Below are 26,108 nucleotides of genomic sequence, written 5' to 3'. Positions count from 1 at the left end.
AGCAGCTGTAGGCAAAAGTTTGTCATGATATCTGTTCACATTATAATAACCATCCCTGAATTTTGTTTGTGGATATAAAGCATTCAGATAGGCAGTGAGTTGTACTTTTCAAGTCAACCATTGGTTTGATGAATATTTCACCAAAGATACTCAATATTAGTATAACTTTTTTTGTGTGTTTTAAAGTGTTTAAGTCTTAAAGAATTTAGTTGGAGAGAAATTAAATGTTGCCCTGTTAGCTATAGTGATTTGTTAAGATTTTATCTAATCTGTGTTGCCTGTGTAGTTAGGCTTTGTGGAGTCTAGGTAATAGAGCAGACTGTACTGTCAACCTCCTTTCCGTTGATGTGCTTTATCTTCAAATCCTGTAATGCCTTGTTTAGTGTATTTATGCTGGTAATTTTAAGGGTCTCTCTCTTCTGCGGCTCATAGGGATAAGATCCATATTGATTTATGCCCTTAAGTTTGCCACAGCACTAACATTCTTTTTTCTTACCTTAAACTTATTTGCATTGAATAAAGACAATTTCACCTTTAATATAAACAAAGAAGCTCATGATTAGCTATAAATAGACCTTTGTTTGCTAAACACTAACCTAAGTCTTAATGAAAGTATAGCATTCATTAATTGTATCACCTTTAGAGTGCTTTAAAATTTGCCTTTGTTTTTCAAACAAATTTCCAAGTGCTAGAAAATACTATGTAAGTTTGTACTATCCCAAGTCAGATGTCAGAGTAATGTGTCTCAAACCTGGCATTTGTAAAGCTAAGCTGTTTCATGTGTACTAAAGTCTTTCTTTCTGCATTTTCTCCTAGCCACTGTTCCACTGTTTGTTGGATTTCTTGGGCCTTTTATAATAATGTATTATTTTCACCTAGCTCTAAAACAAATTCAACTCTACCTTCTCTGTCAATCCTTACTGAGATCAGCTGCTGCAGTGGGTTAGTTGAGAAAGGTAGAGAAGGACAGAGAAATAGCATGTTAAGCAAGGGCAATAGTAACTTGAAAAGTTCTATAGAAAGCATTTGATCTATGAAAATGTACATGTTATATAACTATACAAGCTGTGTCATTGGTGTCTTTGGATTGCTTCAAGGAAAGCGTTGGGTGTGATGGGTAGTTCTTAGAGTCACATGTGCTTCTTCAAGGGAGCACGGGCACTGAGGGAATTAATATATTCAAATAAGAGGCTGTGTTTGTGGGTGTGGGTAGCAGTGGCATAAGATGTATCTCTGTAGGTTAGAGCCTTAAGTTAGTCATCTTCTCCTTTAATAATTTCTGAGTCCTATTCTCCCTTCAGACATTTGTGAAACGGTTTGACAATTGTGGGTAGTATTATGAGCTTTGTTAGTGACGAGTCATTACAGTGATAAAGTATGTTGTGAGTTTCTGTACATTTTCCTCTGAAATTCTAACTCCTCCAATAGGCCCGTGTACAAATGAATGACTCAGAATTGGCAGTGGTGGCCTTCAGTGAGGATTTTTATTTTGTTTAATATTATTGCTGCTTAGATTATTTATATTTAAACCCAACTATTCTGTGTGCATTTACACTAGGGTTGTTTTTGGCCTAAACTGTAGGTTCTGTGGGAGAGAGAGAGAGAGTGTTAAGGGTGTTCATAAATAGAAAATGTTTTGCACATCCTATAAATTACTTGTAAGTTTATGAGGGCAGAAGCTACTAATCCTTTTACATTATGACACATAATTAAAGTTTTGAAACAAAGTACATGGACATTTGGGACGATTAATAGGGTAGTTGTTGACATAAGAGAATTGATTGGTGTGTACTGATATTGTGTGCTGAGTGTACTGCAGGTGTTGTGTTCCAAGTGTATTCCTTAGCCAGTCCCCACATTCCTACAGTGCTGACAGTAAATGGATTTCTGGTGTAACACGACACTGATTATAATTGTGGTACATGTTGGATCAAGGGTTTATTAGTCTGTTCAGAAATTCATGGTACATGGCTCATTAAGATATTACATTCCATACAACTCCAAGTATGTCCAAAGTGAAAGGTTCTCACAAAGGAGGAACGTTAGGACATCCTAGTAGGGCAGGAGGTCTTGAGTCAGTAGCAGTGTTCACTTTACAAGCTAACATAAGTATATTGTGGCTTCACAGTCTCTGTCTTTCACTCCCTTACTTTATACAGTCCTTCTGGACATTACCATTTGGTTCCCATCTCCTGTACTTTATAGTTTAAAATTATTTTAGACTTGTTTTTTTTTTTCCCCTCCTTGTCATTTCTCAAACTCACATCTCATTTTCGATAAACCTCTTGGCTTTCCTTCTTTACTGTAATCATGACATCACTAATCCACCCCCTTTAGAAGAACTGACCCTTTCCCCAAAGGTGTATTTCATTTCCCTACTGAGAAATTGTGTTGAGAGGAAGAAAAAACTTCACTCAGTATGACTTTGTCTTTAAAAAAAGACATGGACTATTCTAAAATGCTTGTTGAGTGAACTGCGCAATGAATGTTTTCCCAAATACGTTTGCAAATTTGTACATAATGTACCATAATCTCACTCCTGCCCTCTTATGATGGCCAGAACGTTAGCATTTTAATGGTTTGCACTAAGGAAATCTGTTTTCCCCAATGAAATGTAGCATTCTCAGACTACCTAAATGGGTGTTCCTTGGAGTGAACCATTTAGAACATGGTATCTTCTAAATAAAAATTGCTGATTCTATTACTTTCATAATTTCTGTTGCTGTGGTTTAGTCAAAATCTAAATATAGAATTCAAATAGGACCTTGGTGTGCTTTAAACTTAGTGTGGTGTTAGTTTACTATGAACAATGGGTGGTAGATTTATTTGTTGTAAGCTGGATGAGGTGGCATATACCTTTTATCCCAACACTCTTGAGACAGAAAACATTCTGTAGACAGGAGGGTTACTGTAAGTTCAAGGCCAGCCTGGTCTACATAGCAAGTTCCAGTCTAACTAAGGTTATCTATTGCACCCCTCAATATGTATTTGTTGGCATAGATTGTTGGAATATTATAATAATTTATTACTGAGGGACTTGTTTTTATTTTAATATATGGTTAGGATTCTTCATAAAGATGTTAACAGAATTTCTAGTTTGTTTTAGTTTAAAAGTAGATTAACAGGATTTCCTTAAAAAAATAAATATGGTTTATAAAGTGAAAAACTTAACAGGCAATGTATGATAGTTAAATACACAGTAATGTTTTGAAATACCTGTAGTTAATTCATTTAGATTTTGATCCAGGTCATGTAGCATGTCAAATAGAGAGAATTTAAAGAGCATTTGGACTTTGGGGCTGCACAAAACTAAATTTGCTTTGACTCTTGCTGTATAGCACTAGTAGTGCAAACCATGAATAAGTTGTTAGTCATTCATCTATTTGTCCAGTAATAACATGGTAGGCCCTGTAGCGAAGGGGTGAGGTGGGAAGAAGATGGAATGTTTATCTGTAAGGAATTCAAAGATAGAGCTGGGTATAGTGGTGCAAGTATTTAATCTCAGCACTCAAGAGAGAGAAACAGGTAGACAGCTACCTGGGTTACGTAATAAGATTCCCCCACCCCCACCCCCACCCCAAACATAATCTATTGCTTTGCTATAATTGTTCTTGAATAGTAATTGCCAGGCATTCAGGTGAATGGTATCTTAGTTTGGGTTAAATATGTCAGTTTTTGTCTGTCTCTATTTTCGCATTGAAATTTAATTTTTATAGACTAAATATATATGAATAGTACAAAAACAGGAAAAAGTTAATTTTTCTCTCTTCTGACTTAAGAATATTAAGGTCTGATTATTCTCAGATTTCTCATTTTTCCTTAAGACAAATTCTGTAAATGTGAATCTCAGTTATATCTTCTAAATAGATTGCATGTATCCCGTGGGCACCATTGAATGCTTTATTTGGCCTCAAAAGTAAGATGATTTTTATATTGATAGTAATGATTTTGCATATTAAGACTGTAATTTAAAATGTTGTTAACTTATTTTCCTTAGACACCAGAGAAGAAACAATCAGAGTCATCCAGGGGAAGAAAGAGAAAAGCAGAAAGTCAGAATGAAAGTAGTCAGGGTAAGCAGACGCCATCTTCCTTCAGAGACTGTGCACATTGAACAATCCGTTACTCTGATTTTTAACTAATTAGGGTAGTAACTATTGAATAAGTGGCTTTGTGGTTTGGAAATTTTCCATCTAGTATGTATTCTTTGTATTTATAATAGCTTAGGACTGTTCTTCGCATAGAAACCAAAGCATGAAACTGCAGGCTTTCGTATTCTAGGTAGTTAGCTCATGGTTACTGTTTGGGGACTTTGACATTTTCGTATTGTTTGTTTATTGGGGCTTAGAATCTTGTAGGCATTCCTTTATCTCCTTTCAGTTTTCCATTCTATCTCACCCATTCTCTTTTTTATTTAAAAAAATTTACAGGAATAATTAGATTCTCATTAAAGCGCCTATTTTTGGTAATGCCTACTTTCATTCTTTCTTATATATCTACATTTTGTGATGCAAACTAAAAAGTTATTTTCATTATATTACACATACTCTTTTAAAAAGTCTGTGTGTGTGTGTGTGTGTGTGCATGCGTGTGTGCGCATGCGTGTGTGCATACACACGCGCACATGTGCTTTTATGTGTGGTGCTTGTGCCTATGTGCTTGCAGATGAGTGTATCTGTGCACAGGCCAGAAAGAGTGTTGTGTGTCAGGATTCCTCTGTCACTTTCTGCCTCTTTGAGAGGAAGAGAACATCCTTGAACCTACGGCTCATTTTTCTTGCTTGGGCTGGAAGCCAGGAAGCCCTAGTAATCCTCCAGTCCCCTTTCTGCTGGGACCCGGGATTACAGGTGTATTAGGATGCAGAGCTTGTTATGTGGATGCTGGGATCCGTCAGTTCTGGGATCTGGATTTTGATCTATGTGATCACACACCAAGCACTTCCGACCAGAAGACATGATTTCTTTTAACCAACTGGTACTATTTAATTTGGGCCCTGGAAAGATGTACAGTAACTTGGGTTCCTCAGTCATATATACATAGGAGTTGCATGTTTTGCAGCGAGTCTTTAGTCTTGTGAACTGCCGTATCACTTCCATAGAGCACTGGCATCAAGGGGTGAGCTATAGCAGTTGTCTGGGAAACAGAACAGAGTTGTCTAGGGCCTTTTAAAGGTGTATAGTGTGTTTGATTTGACGTTACAGTTGCTTCCTTTTGTCTTGGAGCAGGCCCTCCAACTTGTGGTTAGTGGACATGTAAGTTCAATGTGAAGGTACATCAACTCATTTCAGCAACAGACTCAGAAAATCTTAAAAGTAAACCCCTAAATAATGTGGGCTTCTGAACTGGCTTAGCTAACTTGTCCTTAAGAACTAGTGTTTTTTAGGGAGCTATTGAGATGGCTTAGTAGCTAAAGGCACTTGCCACCAAGCCTGACAACTTGAGTTAGAGATCCAACATCTGCAAGTTGACCTCTGACCTCCACATATATCCTGTGCCTGCTACCCATGTACTCCCAGACACTAAATACAGTTAATAAAAATGAACCCAGGCCTTTTTTTTTTCTGACTGATCTGCAGCCCACAGAAATGCCTGACCTTCTGGGTGAGAATGATTGCCTAAATTGGATCTCCTCATTTCTTCCTCACTAAACAGTTGCTTTAGAATGACACTTAGCTTACTGTGTCTCCCACCCTGCCTTTCCTTACAGCGAGCTTCAAACCCAGAAGCAAACTCCCCTTGCCACCTCATGACTGTTTTAAGTCATATTTCCATTCCACCACCAGTAATACATAATAGAAGTGCCATTGCTTCAGGAAATCAGGCCTGTCTCTAAACCTAACAAACAGCGGAGTATCTTCCTCCTTAACAATAATGTACATTGGTGGAGTGGTTCTTGGTTAAAATTCAGTTTCTAATGAGGGAAAGACAAAATGGAAGTAGGGCTATATCCTGAAATTTAGATGTCACATATATGGGAAAGGATATCACAGATAAAAATTTACGTTCAATTAGAAGAAAAGAATTAGGGAAATAGCTTCTAGGTAGGCAACCCTCTGTGTTCTTTACTAGCCAGTGGTATCTCTTCAGAATTTTCAGGGATGTTATCAGAGACAGAAAAGAACATTCCTTTAGGATAAGTCTCTGCAATCTAGTCTGACTTAAATAAATTGATATGAAACTGTTGTTCAAAAAATTTTAATAGCATTAGGTTCTTTAAACCTCATAGAACTGCATTTTAGGGCAGAACATAAAAAGGATGGTGTGACCTGTCACAAGACTCCTTAGCAATATGGTCTTAAGGACAATTTGTAAAAAGTAGACTTTTAAAACATACATCCTGTAAATTTGCAGCATTTAGAAAACACAGTGAGACCCTAACTAAAAGAGAAAAAAGACAAAGAAAATCAAAACATTTTACAAAATAACATTGACAATAAGCATATGGTTGTCTGCCCAGCATGTTAGATTAGGGTTTGCATCATCCAAAGCTGGGTTTCACTTCTATTCTTAACAAAGTGTGGTTTAGTTTGTCAGATACAAAGTTGCCATTTGTCTTTTTAGTTTATTGTTTTTTTTCTTCTTTTCTGGGATTAATAGATTATTAAGAAACATTAGTAATGTTTTAAAGATCAAATTCCGTTTGATGAGGGATTGACCATGCAGCTCAATGGTAGCATAGCTGAAGCCCTCAGCTTCAACCCCTAACCACTCTCCAACAAAGGAGAGAGAGGGTTGAGAGAGAAAGAGACAGGGGGTTTCTAATGTTATTTATCTGAGTTTTCAGCAATTACTACTTCCATAAATTGGCATGTTTCTATTAAAATGTGATTTGATTAGATTTTCTAAATGTTTAAAGATTATTAGTATTTTTAATACTCATCATTACCTTATTAAAATGCCACACTTAAATAAATGGGTTTATATGCTTCTTATTAAATAAGTTATATTTTAATTTGGCACTTTGCTCTTTTTGATGTAATAAATGTTAGATAATCATGACTGGCCTTTAAATCTATATAATTTTTATTTTTTATATTTTAGGAAAAAGTATTGGGGGACGTGGCCACAAGATTAGCGACTATTTTGAAGTAAGTTTATTAAGAATTATTTCTAGTTCCTAATCCAGTGTAGTTCTTCTGCAGGTTGAAAATCATTTCTTTGAAGTACAAGGTCAACATTTGAGAATATTGTTAACATTGTGCGGTATTTCTTTGCTAGGAACATGAAAAACTTTTAGAGTACTTATATTCTTGGTTAAGCAACCCGTATTGTAGATAAAGTTAGCTAGTAGTGTTCTTTTTGCAGATGAAGTAAAGTAGCTACCTGGATGACAGACTGAGTTAGAGTAACAGTAGAACCTTCCTACCAACATTGAGCCCTGTGGATGGAAACTAAATAATGGATAAGAGATATGACTCTCAAGCCCTGAAAAAAAAAAATAGCCATGCTTTCAGTCTTTCTTGCCTTGCCTTGCCTTGCCTTGCCTTGCCTTGCCTTTTCTTTAATTTTCTTCCTTTTCTTTTTTTAAGATTTATTTATTTATTTTATGTATATTAGTACACTGTAGCTGTACAGATGGTTGTGAGCCTTCATGTGGTTGTTGGATATTGAATTTAGGACCTCTGCTCTCTCAGTCCCTGCTTGCTCTGGCCCAAAGATTAATTTATTATTATAAATAAGCACACTGTAGCTTCAGATGCACCAGAAGAGGGCATCAGGTCTCATTACAGGTGGTTATGAGCCACCATGTGGTTGCTGGGATTTAAACTCAGGACCTTTTGAAGAGCAGTCAGTGCTCTTACCCGCTGAGCCTTCTAGCCAGCCTGCTTTCAGTCTTTCTTAATCTAGACTATGTTCTTGTTTCTGCATTCTTTTGGTTTCCAATTTCTGTTTCAAAATATTGATTGCTTATTAAAACAACAAATGCTATTTCTTCAGTAGAAAAGGTTGTCTTCACTTTGTAAGAGCAGATTTGGCTGATTAAGACAAGAGCTAAGTTCAGACAACACAAATCTCCAAAGCTTTTCTTTTTCTTTTTGTGGGTGAGAGAGTGGTTTTTTTTTTTTTTTTTTTTTTTTTTTTTGTAAAACTGTTTCTAACCCCAAATTATTCACTGCCCTTTATTTAGTTAAGCCAGTCAGGGTTAATATCATTAAGAACTTGTGCTCAGGGTAGGGATAAATTCAAGTAATCATAGTCTCTTGAATACCTACTATGTGCTAGATGATCAACTAAGCCCTAGATAAAGTGAATAAAGAAAAATTATTGGGTTGCAGAAAGTTGTTTAGTGAACACCCTAGCCATTTTCCATCTCTGACATTCATATCAAACTTTATGTTAAAATTAATAAGTGGTGAAGTAGACAATAAACTCTACTCCTAGAGCAACCAAGCAGCAGTGAGCTCTTTCCTTCTGCTCTTGGCATAGAAGCATGAGCTAGGAAGAAATTACTGTGGGGCAGGTTGTTGGCTTCTATATGCAGTTGCATATATTTCATAAGAAAGAATGGGGTTTGTAAAGAGTTTTTTGTTGTTACAGGGAAAAGATTTGTTCTGTATAATTATTTTATATAATGCACCGAATATTTGGATATCATAACAGATCTTGTGAATGATTCTAAGGTAGTTGTGTTTACTAAAATTATATGTAAATATTTTAAAAATTTTGGTATTAGAGACTGGTTTCCTTTAAAGAAAAATTTATAGGGAAACTGCTAAACTTTGGAGGAAAAATATAAATACGTTCATTTTGGGGGTGATTTATTTGTCATTGAGTAAACCACAGTATAACAAATTACACTCAGAAGATTAGGCATCGTTTGTTATATGATATAGTCTTGGGCTTTATATAGCTGAACTTGTTCTTGCTTTTTCTGCACCCATTTAAATTACTGGTTGATTTTTATCTGAAGCAGAGTATAATTAGGTCTGGGACGTAGACCATCTGTGTGAGGCCATGGATTCACTCCCCGGCACTAGAAATAAAAAAGAGATATACTTGAATTAATTCCTTAGTACCAAGTCTGAAATAGCAACTGTGCTTTCCTATTTCTTTTCGCAGTACCAAGGTGGAAATGGCTCGAGTCCAGTAAGAGGCATCCCTCCAGCAATCCGTTCTCCGCAAAACTCACACTCACATTCCACTCCTTCCTCATCTGTAAGCTTTACTTTTCAAGGTTTTAATGCGTTGTCTTTGCCTTAGAGGTTATACATATTGAATAACTTAAAATGTGCTACTTTTGTTTTGTATATACTTTTATATAGTCATATTTATGTATTAAAAGGGAAATCACTTCAGTGGCATAGTTGAATCTTCTTTAATGACCTGATTCTTCTGGAACTTTTATTTTTGAACCGGAGTTTTTTAGCCAGGTGTTGTGCTGTATGCCTGTAATCCCACCACTTAAAAGAGAAAGAGAATTGGGAAGTCAAGATCGAGGCTGGAGAGATGCCTCAGTGTTTACGAGGACTCTGGCTGCTCTTCCAAAAGACCCAGGTTCAATTTCTCACACTCAAAATGCTGGCTCACCAAAATCTCTAAGTCCAGTTCCAGGGCATTTGAAATACTTTCTGGCCTCCACAGGAACCAGGCACGCATGTGGTACACAGACATACATGTAGGCAAAACACCCATACACATAAAATAAATAAGTAAATAAATAAAAGTTAAATCCCAAGGCATTTAGAGTCAACAACTATAGAGAGAGTTGAGGGCCATCCTGAACCCCTTAACTTTTTTTTTAAGTGAGTTTTTAAGCTGAAGGTTTCCTGCATTGATTGTTTGTATCCAGGTAATGTTATTTTGCTACCAAAAAAAAAATTAGTAGAGCCTGTGGGCTACCATAAATATTACAGTATCTCTTTTTATTCACTTATTAATTTCTGACTTTTAGCCTTGTTTTTGGTTAAATTTCTTAACATGGAAATAATCATCAATTATTTAGGGGAAATTTTAAGGAAAAGATGGGCTGTTCAGTTCAGCATTAGAAAAAAGTTATTAGAATTAGCCTGTAACATTTTTGTTTCTAACATTTTAAGACACAGTTTTTATGTACGTTGTTTTGCATCTTAAATTTTATTTTTCATTTACTTGGACATATTTAACCAGAAAAATAATGTTAGCTTTCTATAATTTGAAGATGAATTATAAATTGGTAAAAAACTGGACTTTGTCTTACTTATTCAAGCACCCTTTCATTATATCCTCTTTTACTCATTGTCTGTAGACATACTTAGTCAAGTCTTTCCATTTTGTTCCATGGGATGCCATACACGGACATTTGCAAAGGATGGCTTAGGATTCAAATTTGAAAGCTAATATAACATTAGTTCCGTGTTGCCATCCCTGTTTACAGACTTAAACCATAGAACTCATTAATAAATGTGTGATTTTTAGAGTACTTATGACTATGTATTTTTATTTTAGTACTAAAAAATCTAGATTTTTATGATTTTTGTTTGTTTCTTTCTTTCTCACCCCCACCCCCAGGGTCTTTGTATATCTAGCCCAGGACTCACAGAGATCTACCTGCTTCTGCCTTTAAAACATGATTAAAAACATGAGGCACCTTGCTCAGTGATTTCTTCTTTTAGTCATGAGGATCTTTTTAATATTTTTGTCCTGGCTATACTTTGTTTATAAAGCATTAAGCTTTTGTGGACCTGAATACAAGCTTCTTTAGGTCACGAAATGTATGGTTGTTCACACTGGTTCTCATACAGGAGGTACTCAGGAATGCTTGTTGGATGACTTAATGATGATTAAAAGTGTTTTAAAGGTATTACTAGATAAACATTTTCAGAAATGTTAAGTAATTGTTGCTGAGTAGAAACTTTTATGGTAGAAGTTTTACCCTAATTTTCAGGTTCGACCGAATAGCCCTTCTCCTACTGCATTAGCTTTCGGGGACCACCCTGTTGTACAACCAAAGCAGTTATCCTTTAAGATCACTCAAGTAAGTAATAGTTTTAAAATTTCCTATGACTTTTAGGAAAAAAATCTAACCAGTTGTATTAACAATTAAAATGTTTATGGTTTGTTCTGTATATAATTGTAAAGCAAAATTAAACGCAAGAGCTGACTTACTAGACTACAACATTTGCAGGGTAGAGGAACTGAAGCATCCAACTTAGCACCGGCTTGCCCTCTGTGACATATTTGAGCAGATGTCTCAGGCAATAAAACAGTGTGTGTGTGTGTGTGTGTGTGTGTGTGTGTGTGTGTGTGTGTGTACATACATATATATACACATACATATATATGCATATATATACATATGTATATGCATATATATAGTCAGTATCTTCATAATGCTGCTGTGTTGGTTATAAGTGAATACTAAAGTCATTTCAGTGTCTATATGTTTATATATCAAATTACTTAGATATATTAATGTCATTATTACTATTAATATTCAGTTTTATGAATTTTGAACACAGATCGTACGTTTTTGAAAGTTTTTTATTTCTGCTTTGCTTTCTGGTGCCAAGGATTGAATTTGGGCACCAGTGCAAGTAACAGGCAGATGCTCTGCCACTAAACTGTATTCCTAGTTTACACCGCTATTCATTCATTGGTTTGTTCATTTAGTTAATACTTTTTCAGACTTAAAATTGGAGAGTTGATCTTTTGATGGAACACCTTGACACCATAACAGTATATTTTCTTTACTCTTCCTGGATCGTGTCCAAACTGTTGTGTGTGAGCTGGGTGTGGTGGTACATGCCTTTAATCCCAGCACTCTGGAGGCAGAGGCAGGCGGGTCTCTAAGAGTTCAAGGTCAGCATGATCAAAACATACCCATCAGATAAATAGAAGCAGTCTTTACCTGTCAGTTATAAACAGCTTAAAAGCTGGTTTTACAAAGCTAAGGTTAACACTCTTCAATATATATATAGTGTGAACATTTGTGTATGAGCTTTAATAAATTGTATACAAGGTTTTCAGCATTTACACTTAAAACTACACTAAGGTGTCTGGGGATGTCTTTTTACACAAACTATTTTTCTTGACTGTTTGAAGTTGGTAAAATCTACCCTGACATTTATATATAATGTATATAGTAGAGATAATAAAAAAATATCTTTATTTCACTTAGACTGATCTTACAATGCTGAAATTGGCAGCATTAGAAAGTACTAAAAATCAAGACCTGGAGAAGAAGGAAGGCCGGATTGATGATTTGCTCAGGGTGAGTAATATGTCATGGGAAGAAATCATGTGATTTAATTTGGCAGCAGTTAAACTATTGAGAAAATACTAAATATGACAGTGTTCTGTATTTAAAAACAATAAACTTTTTCGTGTATGTGATAATCCACTTTAGGGGCTCGAGATGGCTCAGTGGTTAGCCTCTGCAAGCACTTACACATCTATATACAGATATACACACTCCTAGTTCAAATAAAAGACAAATGTTGAAAATACCCACTTTAAAGTCAGAATAGGTGATTAGCTCTGTGAGTGTGAAATTGAGAAATTGTTGAAGAAGTAGAGGTAGGTTTATAATTTTTTATTTGGTCGTCTACCTCTAGTCAGATAACCCATTTCTGTTAAATAGTTTATTGCTCTCTGCCTGACATCAGATACCATTAAGGATGTAATTACTGCCATAATCCTGTGAGATTTTTAATGGAAGCTTTATTTTTAAAAATAAATTCAGGATTGGCAAGGGAATTTGAAGTGCTCTTCTGGCCCATTTGGGCACTCCATATATGTGCTTCACAGATATATATGCCAGCAAAACCACTCATATACACATAAAGTAAATCTGAAAGTATGTAAATAAATAAATCTAAGGTATTTGGCAAGAGGCTTTGCAGATAAAAGTGTTTGCTATGCAAGGCTGGAGATCTAAATTTGATCTCCAGAACCTACATAAACGTAGGAGAGAACTGACCACAAAGATGCAGCTTACACACACGTGCCATGGCTGTGCATCCATACATCATGCACATACACAAAACATTTAAAAACATTTCTAAAAGTATACTTAGAATGTGAGTGAGGCATAAAGCAGGATTTCTTTTCCCTTGCAATACCTTAGGATCACCTACCTGATGGAAGTACTAATTTTGAATTCTCTCCCGTGGAGTTCTGATTAAATTGATGTAGCTTGGATGTTGATAAATTTAAGAGCTTCTACCAACTATTGTAATTCAAGCCAACACTGTGAACCAGTAGTGCCATAGCTTAATAGCACCAACATCTGTGACTCCATTGTAACCTTGGAACACTGCTCTGTCACAGCACTTACTGCTAACCCACTCTTCTGGCATCAATGATATATGTCTTCATCATTACTTTTGTTTCCTTATAGTTGTGTATGTGCATGCATGTGTGTATGTTGGTGTTGGTGCTGGTGATCAAACAAACCCAGGACCTCCCATATGCTAGGCAAGTGCCGCGCCTCTGGACTGTATCCATAGCCACCTTTTCACTTTTTATTAGACTGGATGTTCCCTAGCTTTCAGTTTTTAGGGTTTTTTGTTTGTTTGTTTGTTTTATTTAATGTTGGCTTCTTCCACTTTGTGGAATGTATTTTCATTACATCATACTTTCTTTTTGATGATTGTTTTTACATGTTATAAGTTTATAGTTTATACTTTGTGTATACTTTATCAAAGATTCCAAAGGAACTGATTGTAAAAGCCTAAAGAGGTCTTTACTGAAAAACGAGGCTCATTTTAATTTCTTCCTATATAACCAATTATCCAGTTGAATTAAAAAGTTCATTTCTATACTTAAGGCTCTACCATTAAATCTTATTTCCATATGCAGTATACCTACTTCTCTCTTATGTCCATGTTCTGTTTTGTGTATTACTGGATCAGTCCTGAAACACTATTTTAGCATTTTGCAGTTGTCTTTGTTAGTAACACAGTATAAACAACAGTACTTCACATGAGATAGAAGTGTATTTTAAGAAAGAATAGAAGTGGCAGCCACCTAGATTTAATTGCCCCACAATTTGATGAGACCTTGGCTCCTTCTGCAGCTTGCTTCCTGTCTTCAGTGCATGGCTTCCATCTTGAAGGTTACCTGTGGGTCCAAAATAAAAATAGTCACAGTCACGGTGTCTGTGTTCTAAGCAGATACCAGGGAAAAGAATCACAAAAGGTACAATTCTCTATGTGTCCTTTTTGAATATTCTACCGAATTTACTTAAATTTCTTTGTAAGAGAAGCTGGGATCTGTAGTCTTTTGACTAGGTTCATATCAGTTTAGAATTAAACATCTTTTCCTTTATTATGCAAGAAGAAAATTAGAGTGATTGTAATTACCATGGCTTTATATTAAATCTTGACATACGGTATACATGGTACATGCCCATAAACCCAGTACACTGGGGGCAGGAGGAGAACAGCAGGATTCACACACACGGGTAGGGGGGAGACACCATGAGAACACCCTTGATGTGCAGTTGAACAAGTGCTCTTTGTTTTGGCTATCTGGAATCTTAATAAAATTTTGAGGTCAATTGTTCAAGTTAAACATCCATACTGGTTCTCAAACCAGGTTGAGGCTTTGTTTGTGTTAAAAAGTGAGGATCTGTTTGTGCTAAGTCTCTTTTTGTTGCTTTTAGTTTTAGGTTGGCATTTACTTTCTCCCAACATTTTAAAAGTATTACCCACTTTGATTTCTGCATGATTCAGTGACACTTGGGGGTCTTAGTACTTAGTGGTAGTAGCAGCGGCATTGATTGAAAAAGTGAAGTTGCTAGGCTTTCCTTCAGACCTGATTGAGAATATTTGAGGCGTGGGGTATCTCAGCAGGCCACAGAAGTGATTCTCTTCCTATAGTGATAGGCTAGTCAGACTTCCCTGGAGTTAGAGAGAAGTCTCCTCTTTGAGTAATAGCTACCTGCAGAGTGAACAGAATCTGCATCCTGTTCAAGGAAGGATGGTGAATTAGTTCATTGGGTCAGCAAATGACAGTGTCGTCCTTACACCCAGTACAGAGGGTGCTTGCGAGGATCTGGTAGTGTGAAAGAAGAAATTCACATTTCCTCTTACATGTGTTACACTTACGATACACATTTAAACTAGGTTATACTTCTTATTTACAAATAAGGAACTAAACTTAGATTCAGATGATATAGCCAAAAATGTATACCTTAGAATATACACATAAATGTCCAGAATGCGTATGTACATTTTTGGTACTTTCTGCTATGCAGTTAATGTTTGATAATAAATAGACCATTGTTGTTTATCTCATCTATTTAATTTATTCAAAACAATCACTAAGATTTTCATACACACTGATTCTAGACCTTTCATTTTCTACTCATGTTGTAGGCCAACTGTGATCTCAGGCGGCAAATAGATGATCAACAGAAATTACTTGAAAAATACAAAGAAAGATTAAATAAGTGCATATCTATGAGCAAGAAACTACTTATTGAAAAGGTGAGTTATTACTAAATTTTCTTTTCCCTTAGTAGTAGTTTGTTCTTCCTTTCATGCTTTTAAAATGTGAATGAAGAGCCTGGCGGTGGTGGCTCATGTCTTTAATCCCAGCCCTGGGGAGGCAGAGGCAGATGAATCTCTGAGCTCAATGCCAACCTGGTCTACAGAGTAAATTCCAGGCCAGCCAGGGCTACACAGAGAAACCCTGTATCATGAATGAATGAGTGGATAGATGGATGGATGGAAAATTTTGAATGACTATAATGATTTTTTTTCTCATTTTCAGAGTACACAAGAAAAATTGTCTAGCAGAGAGAAGAGTATGCAAGATCGGTTGCGCCTTGGGCACTTTACCACAGTTAGACACGGCGCTTCTTTTACAGAACAGTGGACAGATGGTTTTGCATTTCAGAATCTTGTGAAGTTAGTAATGTTTACAATTTTTAAAAGTTATTGTTTTGATTGTGTTTGTGTGTGTGTGTACACACAGGCATAGGCATCAGACTGAAGCAACAGGCAACTTTGAGCTGCGGTGCTGGTCCTTGGAAGAGTGACGTGTGCCTGTAAACCCTGAGCCACCTCTCCAGCCTCACTGTTGCACTTTTTAAAATTAGTAGTTTGGATTTTCATTAAAGGATTATAAATTTTAAATTAGGTTCAATATCTATTTACTATTTGAATTCCTAAAACTTGCACATATGAAAAGAATAGCAAAGGGATAACACAGCTACAATATTTAACAGAATTCTTACATAATTAGCATTCATCCAAAGAGTACAATGTACTTTCCTTTTAAAAAAAAACAAAAACAAAAACCTTTTTAAACATTGTGTGTGTGGGGGTGAGAGGTCAATGTCAGATGTTTTCCTCAGTTGCTCTTCACCTTGTATTTTGAGTTAGGGATTCTGACTGGGACTCGGTGTTTCCCGCCAAGTGTTTCTTCACCACTCAGTAATCTTGCTCAACCCTTATTTTTTTCTACTTGACTTAGAAAGAATATTCTAGAAGAATAAAAAACAGACTCCTGGTGGTGATGTGCATGTATTGACTAGAAAGTGTGTGCCTCTGTCTCCTAGAATTTATGTTTAATGGAGCCTTGCTGTGCTGCTAAAGTTGGTCCCTGGACTCAACTGATATTTCTGCCGCCTCCTGCTTCCTGGGACTGGAGGTGCACACCTCTGTGTGTACCTTTTTACTTTTGTCTTTTTTTCCCATTTCTTATCTGTTAAAGTCAGCAGAACCTGACTTCTGTGCCTAAGGAAAAGAATCTTTCCCTTGCCTCATACACAATAACTCACACATTTATCAAGATGGATACTTGGAATAAAATTCTGAATGCTAAAGTAGAAAGCAGGAAATAGGTTTGAGATAAAACCCATAGTTTTTAATATTTTGTGAGCAAAAATCTCTGCTATTAAACTCAGCCATGACTGTCCTACAGTTATGTACATAGTCTAAAGTATTAGGGACTGGAGAGGTGGCTCAGTGGTTAAGAGCACTGAATACACTTCCAGAGGACCCAGGTACAGTTCCTAGCACTTACAAGGCAGTTCACAGTCATCTTTCATCTCAGTCCCAGGGCATCCAGGGTTCTCTTTTTTACCTCATCAGGCATCAGGAATGCACTTGGTACACAGACACATCTGCAGGCAGAACACATAAAATAAAAATAAAGGAAAAATAATTTAAGAAATAAAATATTATTAGCTATGTCAGTAGTTATATTTCTCTTAAAAGAGCAAAATTACTTTCATATCCTATCACTGATAAGAACTAATTGAGGACTTACTGTGTGTTGTCATATGATGTTTATGTTCATTGTTATAACCTAGATTGGTTAGAAATTGAGAAGAGAAATAAATAAATGAAAAATTAGTAATGTAAATGAATAATCTCTGAACCAGATTGTGATCCTTGAATAACAGGATATATGTTCTATCTCCGTCCCATTAATTTTTTATTTACCTCTAGACTGTTTATTTGTACTTATGGCTTCTTTTTAAAAATACATTTTTAAAAATTGTATGTATGAATGTATGTATGTGCTCTGTCCGAATGTATACCTGCACTCCAGAAGAGGGCATCAGATCTCATGATGGTTATAAGCCATCATATGGTTGGTGGGGATTGAACTCAGGACCTCTGGAATAACATTAGTCATTGAACCATCTCTCTAGCCCCTTTAAATACATTGACAATTTTTGTTTTGTTTTGTTTTTGTGAGGTTCTGGGGAATCTGACTAAAAGGCTCACAAGTCCTATACAAGTGCTCCACTCCTGTGCTGCACACCCCTGGCCCTGTGTTTGCTTTTCATTAAGTAAGAGCACATTGTGCTACTCCTGCATCCGTACAGAAAGAGTTAGCATCCCATTTGTACTTTGCAGTTTTTGAGATTTTTCTATCGTGGTTCTTGTTTCTTTCACTCTTTTCTTAGTTTTGCTCCCTCACCAAGGCCACAGAAAAAGAACTCGGCCACAAAGTCAGAGTTTTGGGGTCCCTGTTGAAGAGTAGAGTGGGATAAACATTGTGTGCTTTAAATCTTAATAGTATCACCACGTGGAGCTATAAAATTGTCTTTCTTGACGTGATAGTGGACCTAAAAGGGACACGATTACAATCAGAGTAAACTTAGTGTATTTTAGGCTGAGAAAGGCTGAACATAAGTTCCTTTCTTGGCTGTTGAGGTTACTCATCAGGTTAACACACTTGCACCAATCCTGACAGACTGAGCTGTATCCCTGGGGCCTAGTCTTCTGACCAACCGCCACACATGCACTTTGTACATGCCCCCCAACTTTTAATGCTAGGCTTGCTCTGTAACCTAAGTTTCTTTTGAACTTGCAATCCCCTACCCCCATACACACATACTCTGAGATTACAGGTCTACAACCAGCCTATAATTCTGTAATAGACATAATAATCCACTAGTTTGCAGACTCTCAACTCTTTGGAAAATTGTTTTAGATATGTCAATGAGAAGTGCTATTAAATTTGTATTTATTAATGTAACAGGTAGAAATTTCAAGTTTCTTTTTGTTTTTTTTGTTTTTTTTTTTTACTCGTCATTTTATTTCAAAATACCAACTGTTTTAAGAAAGTATCACTTCATATTAAAATTTCCCTTGCCTTTTAAAAGCTTATCTAAAATATTGTTGGATGATAAAACATATGTTTAAAATATATCTAAAACTTTGATTAGATGGGGCTTGGGTTTTGCTTTGTTTTGTTTTTAGTTCATTTATTTAAAAGAATCTTAGTGTGTATACTAGTATATTTTGATCACCATGCTAGATAGTAAGAATAAAATAGAATGTGTGTGTGTGTGTGTGTGTGTGTGTGTATGTGTGTAATATGTACACTGTCTATTTTTATGAAAAGATTAGCCTAACCAAACTCATTCTGATGAAGTTTTATAGGGAAGGTATTTTTCAGTAAGGACAAGATACTATGAAATACTGTGTAACCACATACTTCCTCTTATCTGGAGATTTAGGGAACACTTCATTTAAAGACTGTATGAAGTGAGACCTGTAGGATGTTTTGTTTCACCAGAGTGGGACTCATGGGGCTAGAGAGATGACTCTGCTGTTGAGAACACTTGGCTGCTCTTCCCAAGGACCTAAAGCCCAAGGTTTGGTTCCCAGCATGCAGGTGATGGCTCACAACTTTCTGTGACTCCAGTTCTAGGTGAACTGATAGCCTCATCTGGCCTTTAGAGGCACCAAACACACTTGTGATGCACATGAATACATAGGTACATACAGGCAACACACTCAGTTGGTTGTGTTGGTGCACACCTTTAATCCCAGCATTCAGAAGTAGAGGCAGACAGATCACTTTGAGTTCCAGGCCAGTTAAGGCTACGCACTGAGCTCCTGTCTAAAAAGCAAATGAACAAACAACTTTCATACACAAAACAATTAAGTATATGTTTAAAATTGTTCAAAAGAGTGGGGCCAACAGAATAAAGTTTTACATTATGTAATCCTTTTGATATATTTTTAGTTGTGGAAAATAATAGGAGATTAATGTGTTTTCATTTGTTCCTTTTTACACAGGCAACAAGAATGGGTGAATCAACAAAGGGAAGATATTGAACGGCAAAGAAAACTTCTCGCCAAACGCAAACCTCCCACAGCTAATAATTCTCAGGCACCTGCTACCAATTCTGAACCAAAACAAAGAAAAAACAAGGCAGTCAATGGAGCAGAAAATGATCCCTTTGTTAGGCCAAATTTACCACAACTGTAAGCTTTTAAAATTTTCACTTACATTGTTAGCAGTGAGCAAGAATGCTAATAATAATGTTATTCGTAATTAATATAGCAAAAACAAAAGTAGTTATAGCCAGGAAAGATGTTAACTGAAAAGTTATCTCTGACATAAATCTCCAAGCCTGCATGTTTTAAGTGGAGAGTGGGATTTACCCCCTTTTGTATCTGGATCAGTTGCCTATGCCACTGCAGTGCTCAAATTAATATTGTTGGTGGTTTATTTTCTGAATGTGTAAATGTAGTTCACAGGTAGTTTCAGACAGTTGTTTCTTTTTTCTGTTTTGTTTTCTAAATTTTCTATGTTAATTGCTCTTTGTAATTCAAAGAACAAAGATGCTTAGATAATAGTTACATGTTTATAGAAGATTTGGGAAGTTGTACAAGATTTATGTGAATAAAGATGTAGATACCCTTGGATGTTCTATATAGACACATTTGTGTCTCCTTATTGAGAAAAGGTTCTTTGACCCTCATTCCTGCCACGACAGGAACTTTTAAAGCAGTGAGCAGGAAGCAGAGCTCTCATACATTACAAACACAGCTCCATTTGTCCCTCTACACACATACTGCCTAGGTCTTGTGTTTTCTGCACTATTATACCCCAGTTTCTGGCATTCATTCATTATTCTTCCTTTTTCCTTTGTCTCCCCTCGGTTCCATTTTTGTCAAATCCTTTGCCGGGGTGATCTTTAATTTCTGGATTCAAGCAGTCCTCCTGTCTCAGGCTTCCAAAAATCTGACACTACATGAACAGACCAACATGGCCACTTCTTCAAATTCTATCTCAAAATCACTTCTTCAAGTCATTTCTAATTTTGTTCTAATTCCAATTAGAATACCAAACTGTTGGTTTAAAAAGCACTAAGGTTCTATATTTAGCAACACAGTGGCTATCTTAAAGGTGTTGGGCTTTTAACTCTATACCTAATGACACTAGTCCTTTAACACCTGGTCTTTTAGTTCTTCTCTTGAGACACCTGGTCCTTTAACCCCGCCCCTATTGATACCTGGTCCTTTAACTCTGCCCCTATTGATACCTGGTCCTTTAACTCTGCCCCTGTAGACACCTACACCTTTAACTCCTCCCCTATTGATACCTGGTCCTTTAACTCTGCCCCTGTAGACACCTAGACCTTTAACTCCTCCCCTATTGATACCTGGTCCTTTAACTCCGCCCCTATTGATACCTGGTCCTTTAGTTCTACTCTATAAATAACCTAGTTCTTTATTTACCTCTGCCTCTATAGACGCCTAGTCTTTTAACTCTGCCCCTGTAGATACCCGGACCTTTAATTCTTTAGCAGTATTTTATAACATAAAAGTCTTTAACCTCTTGATTTAAATTTATTCCTTGATTTTTCTCATTTGGCTTCTGTTGAATGCTGTGGAAATGGGAATTGTTTGTTAATCCTCTGTGGCTGTTTGTAGTCTTGTAGAAGTAATGATTTCTGTATGTTGTCTCATGCCTTAGAGCATTCCAGAATTTATTTAACAGATTTTTATCCTTGTGCTTTTCTTTAGGATTTTTTTTAACATGTAGAGTTGTATTATCTGTGAAGATACTTTTATTCTTTCTGTACACTTAGGATACGTTTTTCTGCTCTTACTTTCAATGTAGTTGTGAGGAGAAGTAGTGAAAACAGCACCCTGCCCTATCCTGATCATAGGGAGAATTTTTCTTTCACGTTAAAAATGTTTTCCTTATAATACTTGTTTGGAGCTTCTGATTAAATATTCAGTAGAAGTTTCCTGAGCTGTAATAATCCAATGAGCTATGCTTTGCAGCCCTCCGCAGTCTGATACTGTAACTTGTGCTCTGTCACTTTGAAGTTTTAGGTGTATTTTCTTGCTTGTCAGGTGTCTTTTAAACTGGCTTAAAACCTAATTTCTGTTGTTTCTGCTTTGTAATCCTAATACTCTTCAATTATTATTAAGTGTTTTTAATCCCAGCACCTAGGAGGCAGAGGCTAGGGGTCTCTTAGACCATCCTGGCTTATTAGGACTGTACAGTGATACCCCGGCTAAACAAACTAAGGATTCTCTCTCACTTGGAAGGCTGTCATCGTTTACTTTCAAATTTACATAAACCTACTGATAGTTGTATTTAGGAGCCTATTTAAACTCCTAAATAGATAAACACATGTCTGTAATAGGAGCTGTCTATTATCTGTTATTAATACTTTAATAACAGTTATGATTTATATGGAGAGAAATGAGCTATGCGTTCCTATATTTGTGTGCATGAAAGATTTTTATCTTAAGCAACATGACAAATTGATTTGCTTAAGAGGATATATATTTTAATCATCTTAAAGCACATAATAAAAACAACTGCTACTTAAAGCTGTTTTGTTAACATTGCTTAGCTCTGTTATTCTGAGTGAAGAGATCCTGTTTCTTTAGATTAACCAGTCTCCTTGATCTAAATACATACATTTCCTTCTCTTTTTAAGATAAATTTTTATTTATGTGAATATATGTCACATGTATGCAGGTACTGACAAACATCAGAATATTGGTGCTGGAGCTGCAGGTAGTGACAGGGTCCTAAGCTTTTAGCCCACACTGGGCTGTGGCTGAGACCCTCATGAGTAAATGGGACTGTGAAGGTTTTGCAGTTATAGGGAGTGTGTTCTCACACCTACTACAAACATCAACCCCACATGTACTGTGCCCAGCTTCAGTAGCTGGCTACAGTTGCTATTTTCAGTATAGCCCTGTATTGTGTTACTCTGAGAATAGGGAGACAATCTGAAGGTTTTACTGCTTTGCTCTTAAGAGGATGTTAGTGGAATACTACCTAGATTCCTTGGTTTGTTTCTTTTGACTGCTGTTGTTTTGGAAGTAATGAACTTAAAGGAAAATAGACTTTATACTGAGTATTGCTGAAGGAACTGAATGGCACTGGGATAGAAGCATTGCTTTATTACCACGTCCTCTCAGAACCACATACATAGCTTCAAACAAGGACTTGGGTGTGATGGATGCTAGCCTTTCAGAGTTGAGCCACAGCATAAAAATCTTGTTCCACTTTTTCTTTATCGAATACAGGATCTTTTTCTTTTTCTGCTTTCACATACCAACAATGTTCTAAGGCTCTCGCTTGCTATAACCAATGTCAAGGATGCCCTCCCCGCTCTTCTCCCCATGGCTAGTAACCAGAGTGAATTAAGTAATCATCATGCCACCTTTTGGTTTTTCCTTCATAGCACATGCTGGTTAAGGTTTTCCCCCTCATTTTTCTACCTCTGCATCCTTACTATTGATTGTAATTTCAAAATAGAGTGTTAAGAAACTGTTCTTCTCTCCATAGGTAAGGTCTTAATTTCTGACTTCTGTAGCATCACTTGGTACATAGCACCCATTGCATAGTAGTTAGTTACTCCAAGCAGAAATGGTAAATTGTGCTGAAGAGGATCATAAAGGGGCTTTTCGACCTCTGTATTTTAGGCTTCAAGTTACCAGTATTTTAACTTGTATATTTAGTTGTTTGAGTTTTTTTGTTTTTGTTTTTTTATCATGTTTTGTTAGTCTTTAATTTTAAAAAGTACTAAGCATTAATCTCAATGTAGACTTAAAATTTCACTTTTGACAGGCTGACTCTGGCAGAGTATCATGAACAAGAGGAAATTTTTAAACTTAGACTAGGACATCTCAAAAAGGTATGTGCAGCCCATGCTGGGTTTCTAGCTTGTTATCAAGAATGGGAAGAACTGCGTTCATTTCTTTGGCTTAATTCTTAATTTATTCAGTACTAATTGTTTAAATGTTTTTATTAAAATTCATACCCAGGAAAATTTTATAAGCTCTAGATAGTTGGTCCAGTTGGAAGTGATGCAATTAAGAAAATAGTTGCTGCTAGTTAAGTCTTTGTTTCTGTATCACTATACTTGTTTATAAACTTTGCAACTGAAATCAGTCCTTTGTTTTTATGGGTCTAATTTTGATGCAACTCATTTCCAAATACTAGTAGAGATTTTTTCCCCCTTTCAAATGAAGTTTTGAACAGACCAAAACTTTCTTCTATTCCGCCTTTTATTCTACTTCCTGCTTATCAGTTATTTGATTTGATACTGGGATGATGTATAGATACAACTGAACCAGTAAAGACGGTGTCTGTGGAAGCAGCTCTGAGGAGCAGGGTGGGCTGGGACCAAGAGTGCCATGCCAGATGCAGTTGCTACTGAACTACATAGTAAGCCCTGTTTGAGATGTTGCCCATAGACCACTTGGTTAGAGCATGCAGAAAATGCTATCTAGTCACTGTCACCATGCCACATTTGCCTATGCCACTTGTCTTAATTAGGGTTTTACTGCTGTGAAGAAACACCATGACCAAGGCAACTCTTATAAGGACAACATTTAATTGGGGCTGGCTTAAAGGTCCAGGAGTTCTGTCCATTATCATCAAGGAAGGAGCACGGCAGTTTCCAGGCAGGCATGCATGGTGCAGGAGGAGCTGAGATTTCTATATCTTCATCTGAAGGCCACTAAGAGAAGAGTCACTCCCACATAGTTAGGAGGAGGGTCTCATTGCCCACCCACACAGTGAACACATCCTCCAACAAGGCCACACCAGTAGTGCCACTCCCTAGGCTAAGCATGCTCAAACCATCACACGACTGCTCAGAAAGCCTGAACAATAAATCACAAAATGATTTATTTTGGCTCTCCTTTGTTTTCCCAACAACCTCTTCTGATTTGGTGTGATTGTTCAGTTTTCCCAGGCTCTTTGAGATACATAGTCAATTGCAGTGCATTCTCCATAGCAGATAGAACTGTAGATAGAATTGTAGAAATAATACAGCTATTAATGAACTGTGAGGTAAGAGGGGACTTTTAGTACAGATGAGTCACAGTATCTGCGTGGCCCACCTAAACTGTTTTGACAAAAAGGGGATATGTTTGATGCCCTGTAGAAATGGTCACTAAGGGAAAGTAAAGCCGCTCAGCAGGTAACTGCGGTCTGCACAGTGGAAGGGACAAAAGGAACTGCACTGTTCTGGGCATTTCTCCTTTAAATTCCTCAGGCTTTGTTTGTTGGTTGGTTTGTTTTTGGTTTTCGAGACAGGGTTTCTCTGTGTAGCCCTGGCTGTCCTGGAACTCACTCTGTAGATCAGGCTGGCCTCGAACTCAGAAATCCGCCTGCCTCTGCCTCCCGAGTGCTGGGATTAAAGTCGTGCATCAACACTGCCTGGCTCCTCAGGCATTTTAATGCTTTAGTTTGAACACAGAAAGGATACTGTGTGTGTGCTTGCTTATACTGTGGGTAAGGAAATCCTTAGGCATAGTACTATTGAGGCTGTGTATTAATTACACTATTGTCAAGTGAATTCTTGATTGCTGGCTACTAAGGGTGTACTAAGAGCTTTGTCTGGAGGATACCATTTGTATTGTGATAGCACATTTAAATTACTCCAGTGACATTCTAATATCTCCCTTATTTTGTTAGATAAAACTAAAATTTTATAGTGGTTAAAGTCAACATTACTATGAATTTTTAAAAACAATACACTTTGAAAACATTCAGGGTTTGCTCTTTGATAGTTGATGGTAGAGTTTAATGTTTTCTTGGTACTTTGAAAATATTTGGTTTCTATGAACAATGCTTTATTTTCTCAAGTAAAATCTCCATGTCTCATTACTACCATAATCATTTTCTCTTCATTTTTCCCAGTTTATATATCACATTTTCTATGAATCTTAGGTTTCTAACGTCTACTCGACCAATTCCCAGCATAACTCTCCTTTTTATTTTTGTTGTCTGCCATAAAGTGTGGAGGAAGTGTCAGTCACATTGCTAAAGTCTGAAGACGCACAGCTCTCTTCTCAGGGAGGGATTGGGGTGAGAAGAGTGAATGTGTTTATAAAGGAAGTTGCTGGAAGTGCATAGAGATAATAAAACCGAGCAAGTAATGTCACCGTAGAGAGCAGCTAAAGAGGAGCTGCCTGCTTACAACTGGGCTTTATGTTTTAGTTGTTCAATTAGAAACCAATAAGCGGTAACTTAATTTGTATTAAAAATAGGTTCCTAAAGTCCTAAAGCTCAGCTAGAAAGTAGGTCATTCTCTTTGTTGAGAGAGGGAGAGAGGGAGGGAGGGAAAGAGAGAGAGAGAGAACATAGAAAGGACAGTCTTGATTGAAGAGAAAATGTTGTCTATCAGTTCCTAAGCTCCAGGGTGTGGTAGCTGGCAGAGCGTACCTTAGCTGTGAGTATAGTTTCTGCCATAGGCTGGGTCAGTTCTGACCTGTGAGTACTTGATGCTTGTGGAACCTGCTAATAAGGAGGTAGCAGGTCAGATAAGGGTGGAGATTGGAGATGCACACGTTATGTTAGAGTAGCAAAGATCACTCTCTGCTCCTCCCTCCCTCTTCCCTTTTCTTCCTTCCTCTCTTCCCCCAAAAGAAACTCTTTTTTTTTTT

The 26,108-nt window shown here is 36.8% G+C and overlaps 1 protein-coding gene across 3 annotated transcripts in view; it reads left to right on the top strand.

Moving 5' to 3' along the window:
• The window catches only part of Tlk1 (tousled like kinase 1), a 111,374-nt gene that overhangs the window by 61,545 nt on the left and 23,721 nt on the right, over positions 1-26,108 (top strand). For all 3 annotated transcript variants that reach the window (XM_021154516.1, XM_029473979.1, XM_029473978.1), the window contains exons 4-12: positions 3,998-4,073; positions 7,042-7,088; positions 9,061-9,156; positions 10,865-10,954; positions 12,098-12,190; positions 15,300-15,410; positions 15,697-15,833; positions 19,470-19,658; positions 23,281-23,347. In XM_021154516.1, coding sequence (XP_021010175.1) covers positions 3,998-4,073; positions 7,042-7,088; positions 9,061-9,156; positions 10,865-10,954; positions 12,098-12,190; positions 15,300-15,410; positions 15,697-15,833; positions 19,470-19,658; positions 23,281-23,347 — 906 coding nt within the window. The remainder of the gene's footprint in view (positions 1-3,997; positions 4,074-7,041; positions 7,089-9,060; positions 9,157-10,864; positions 10,955-12,097; positions 12,191-15,299; positions 15,411-15,696; positions 15,834-19,469; positions 19,659-23,280; positions 23,348-26,108) is intronic.

Source organism: Mus caroli, chromosome 2 (genome assembly GCF_900094665.2).
Source record: "Mus caroli chromosome 2, CAROLI_EIJ_v1.1, whole genome shotgun sequence".
Classification (NCBI taxonomy): Eukaryota; Metazoa; Chordata; class Mammalia; order Rodentia; family Muridae; genus Mus; species Mus caroli.
This window is presented reverse-complemented; position numbering and strand designations above follow the sequence as displayed.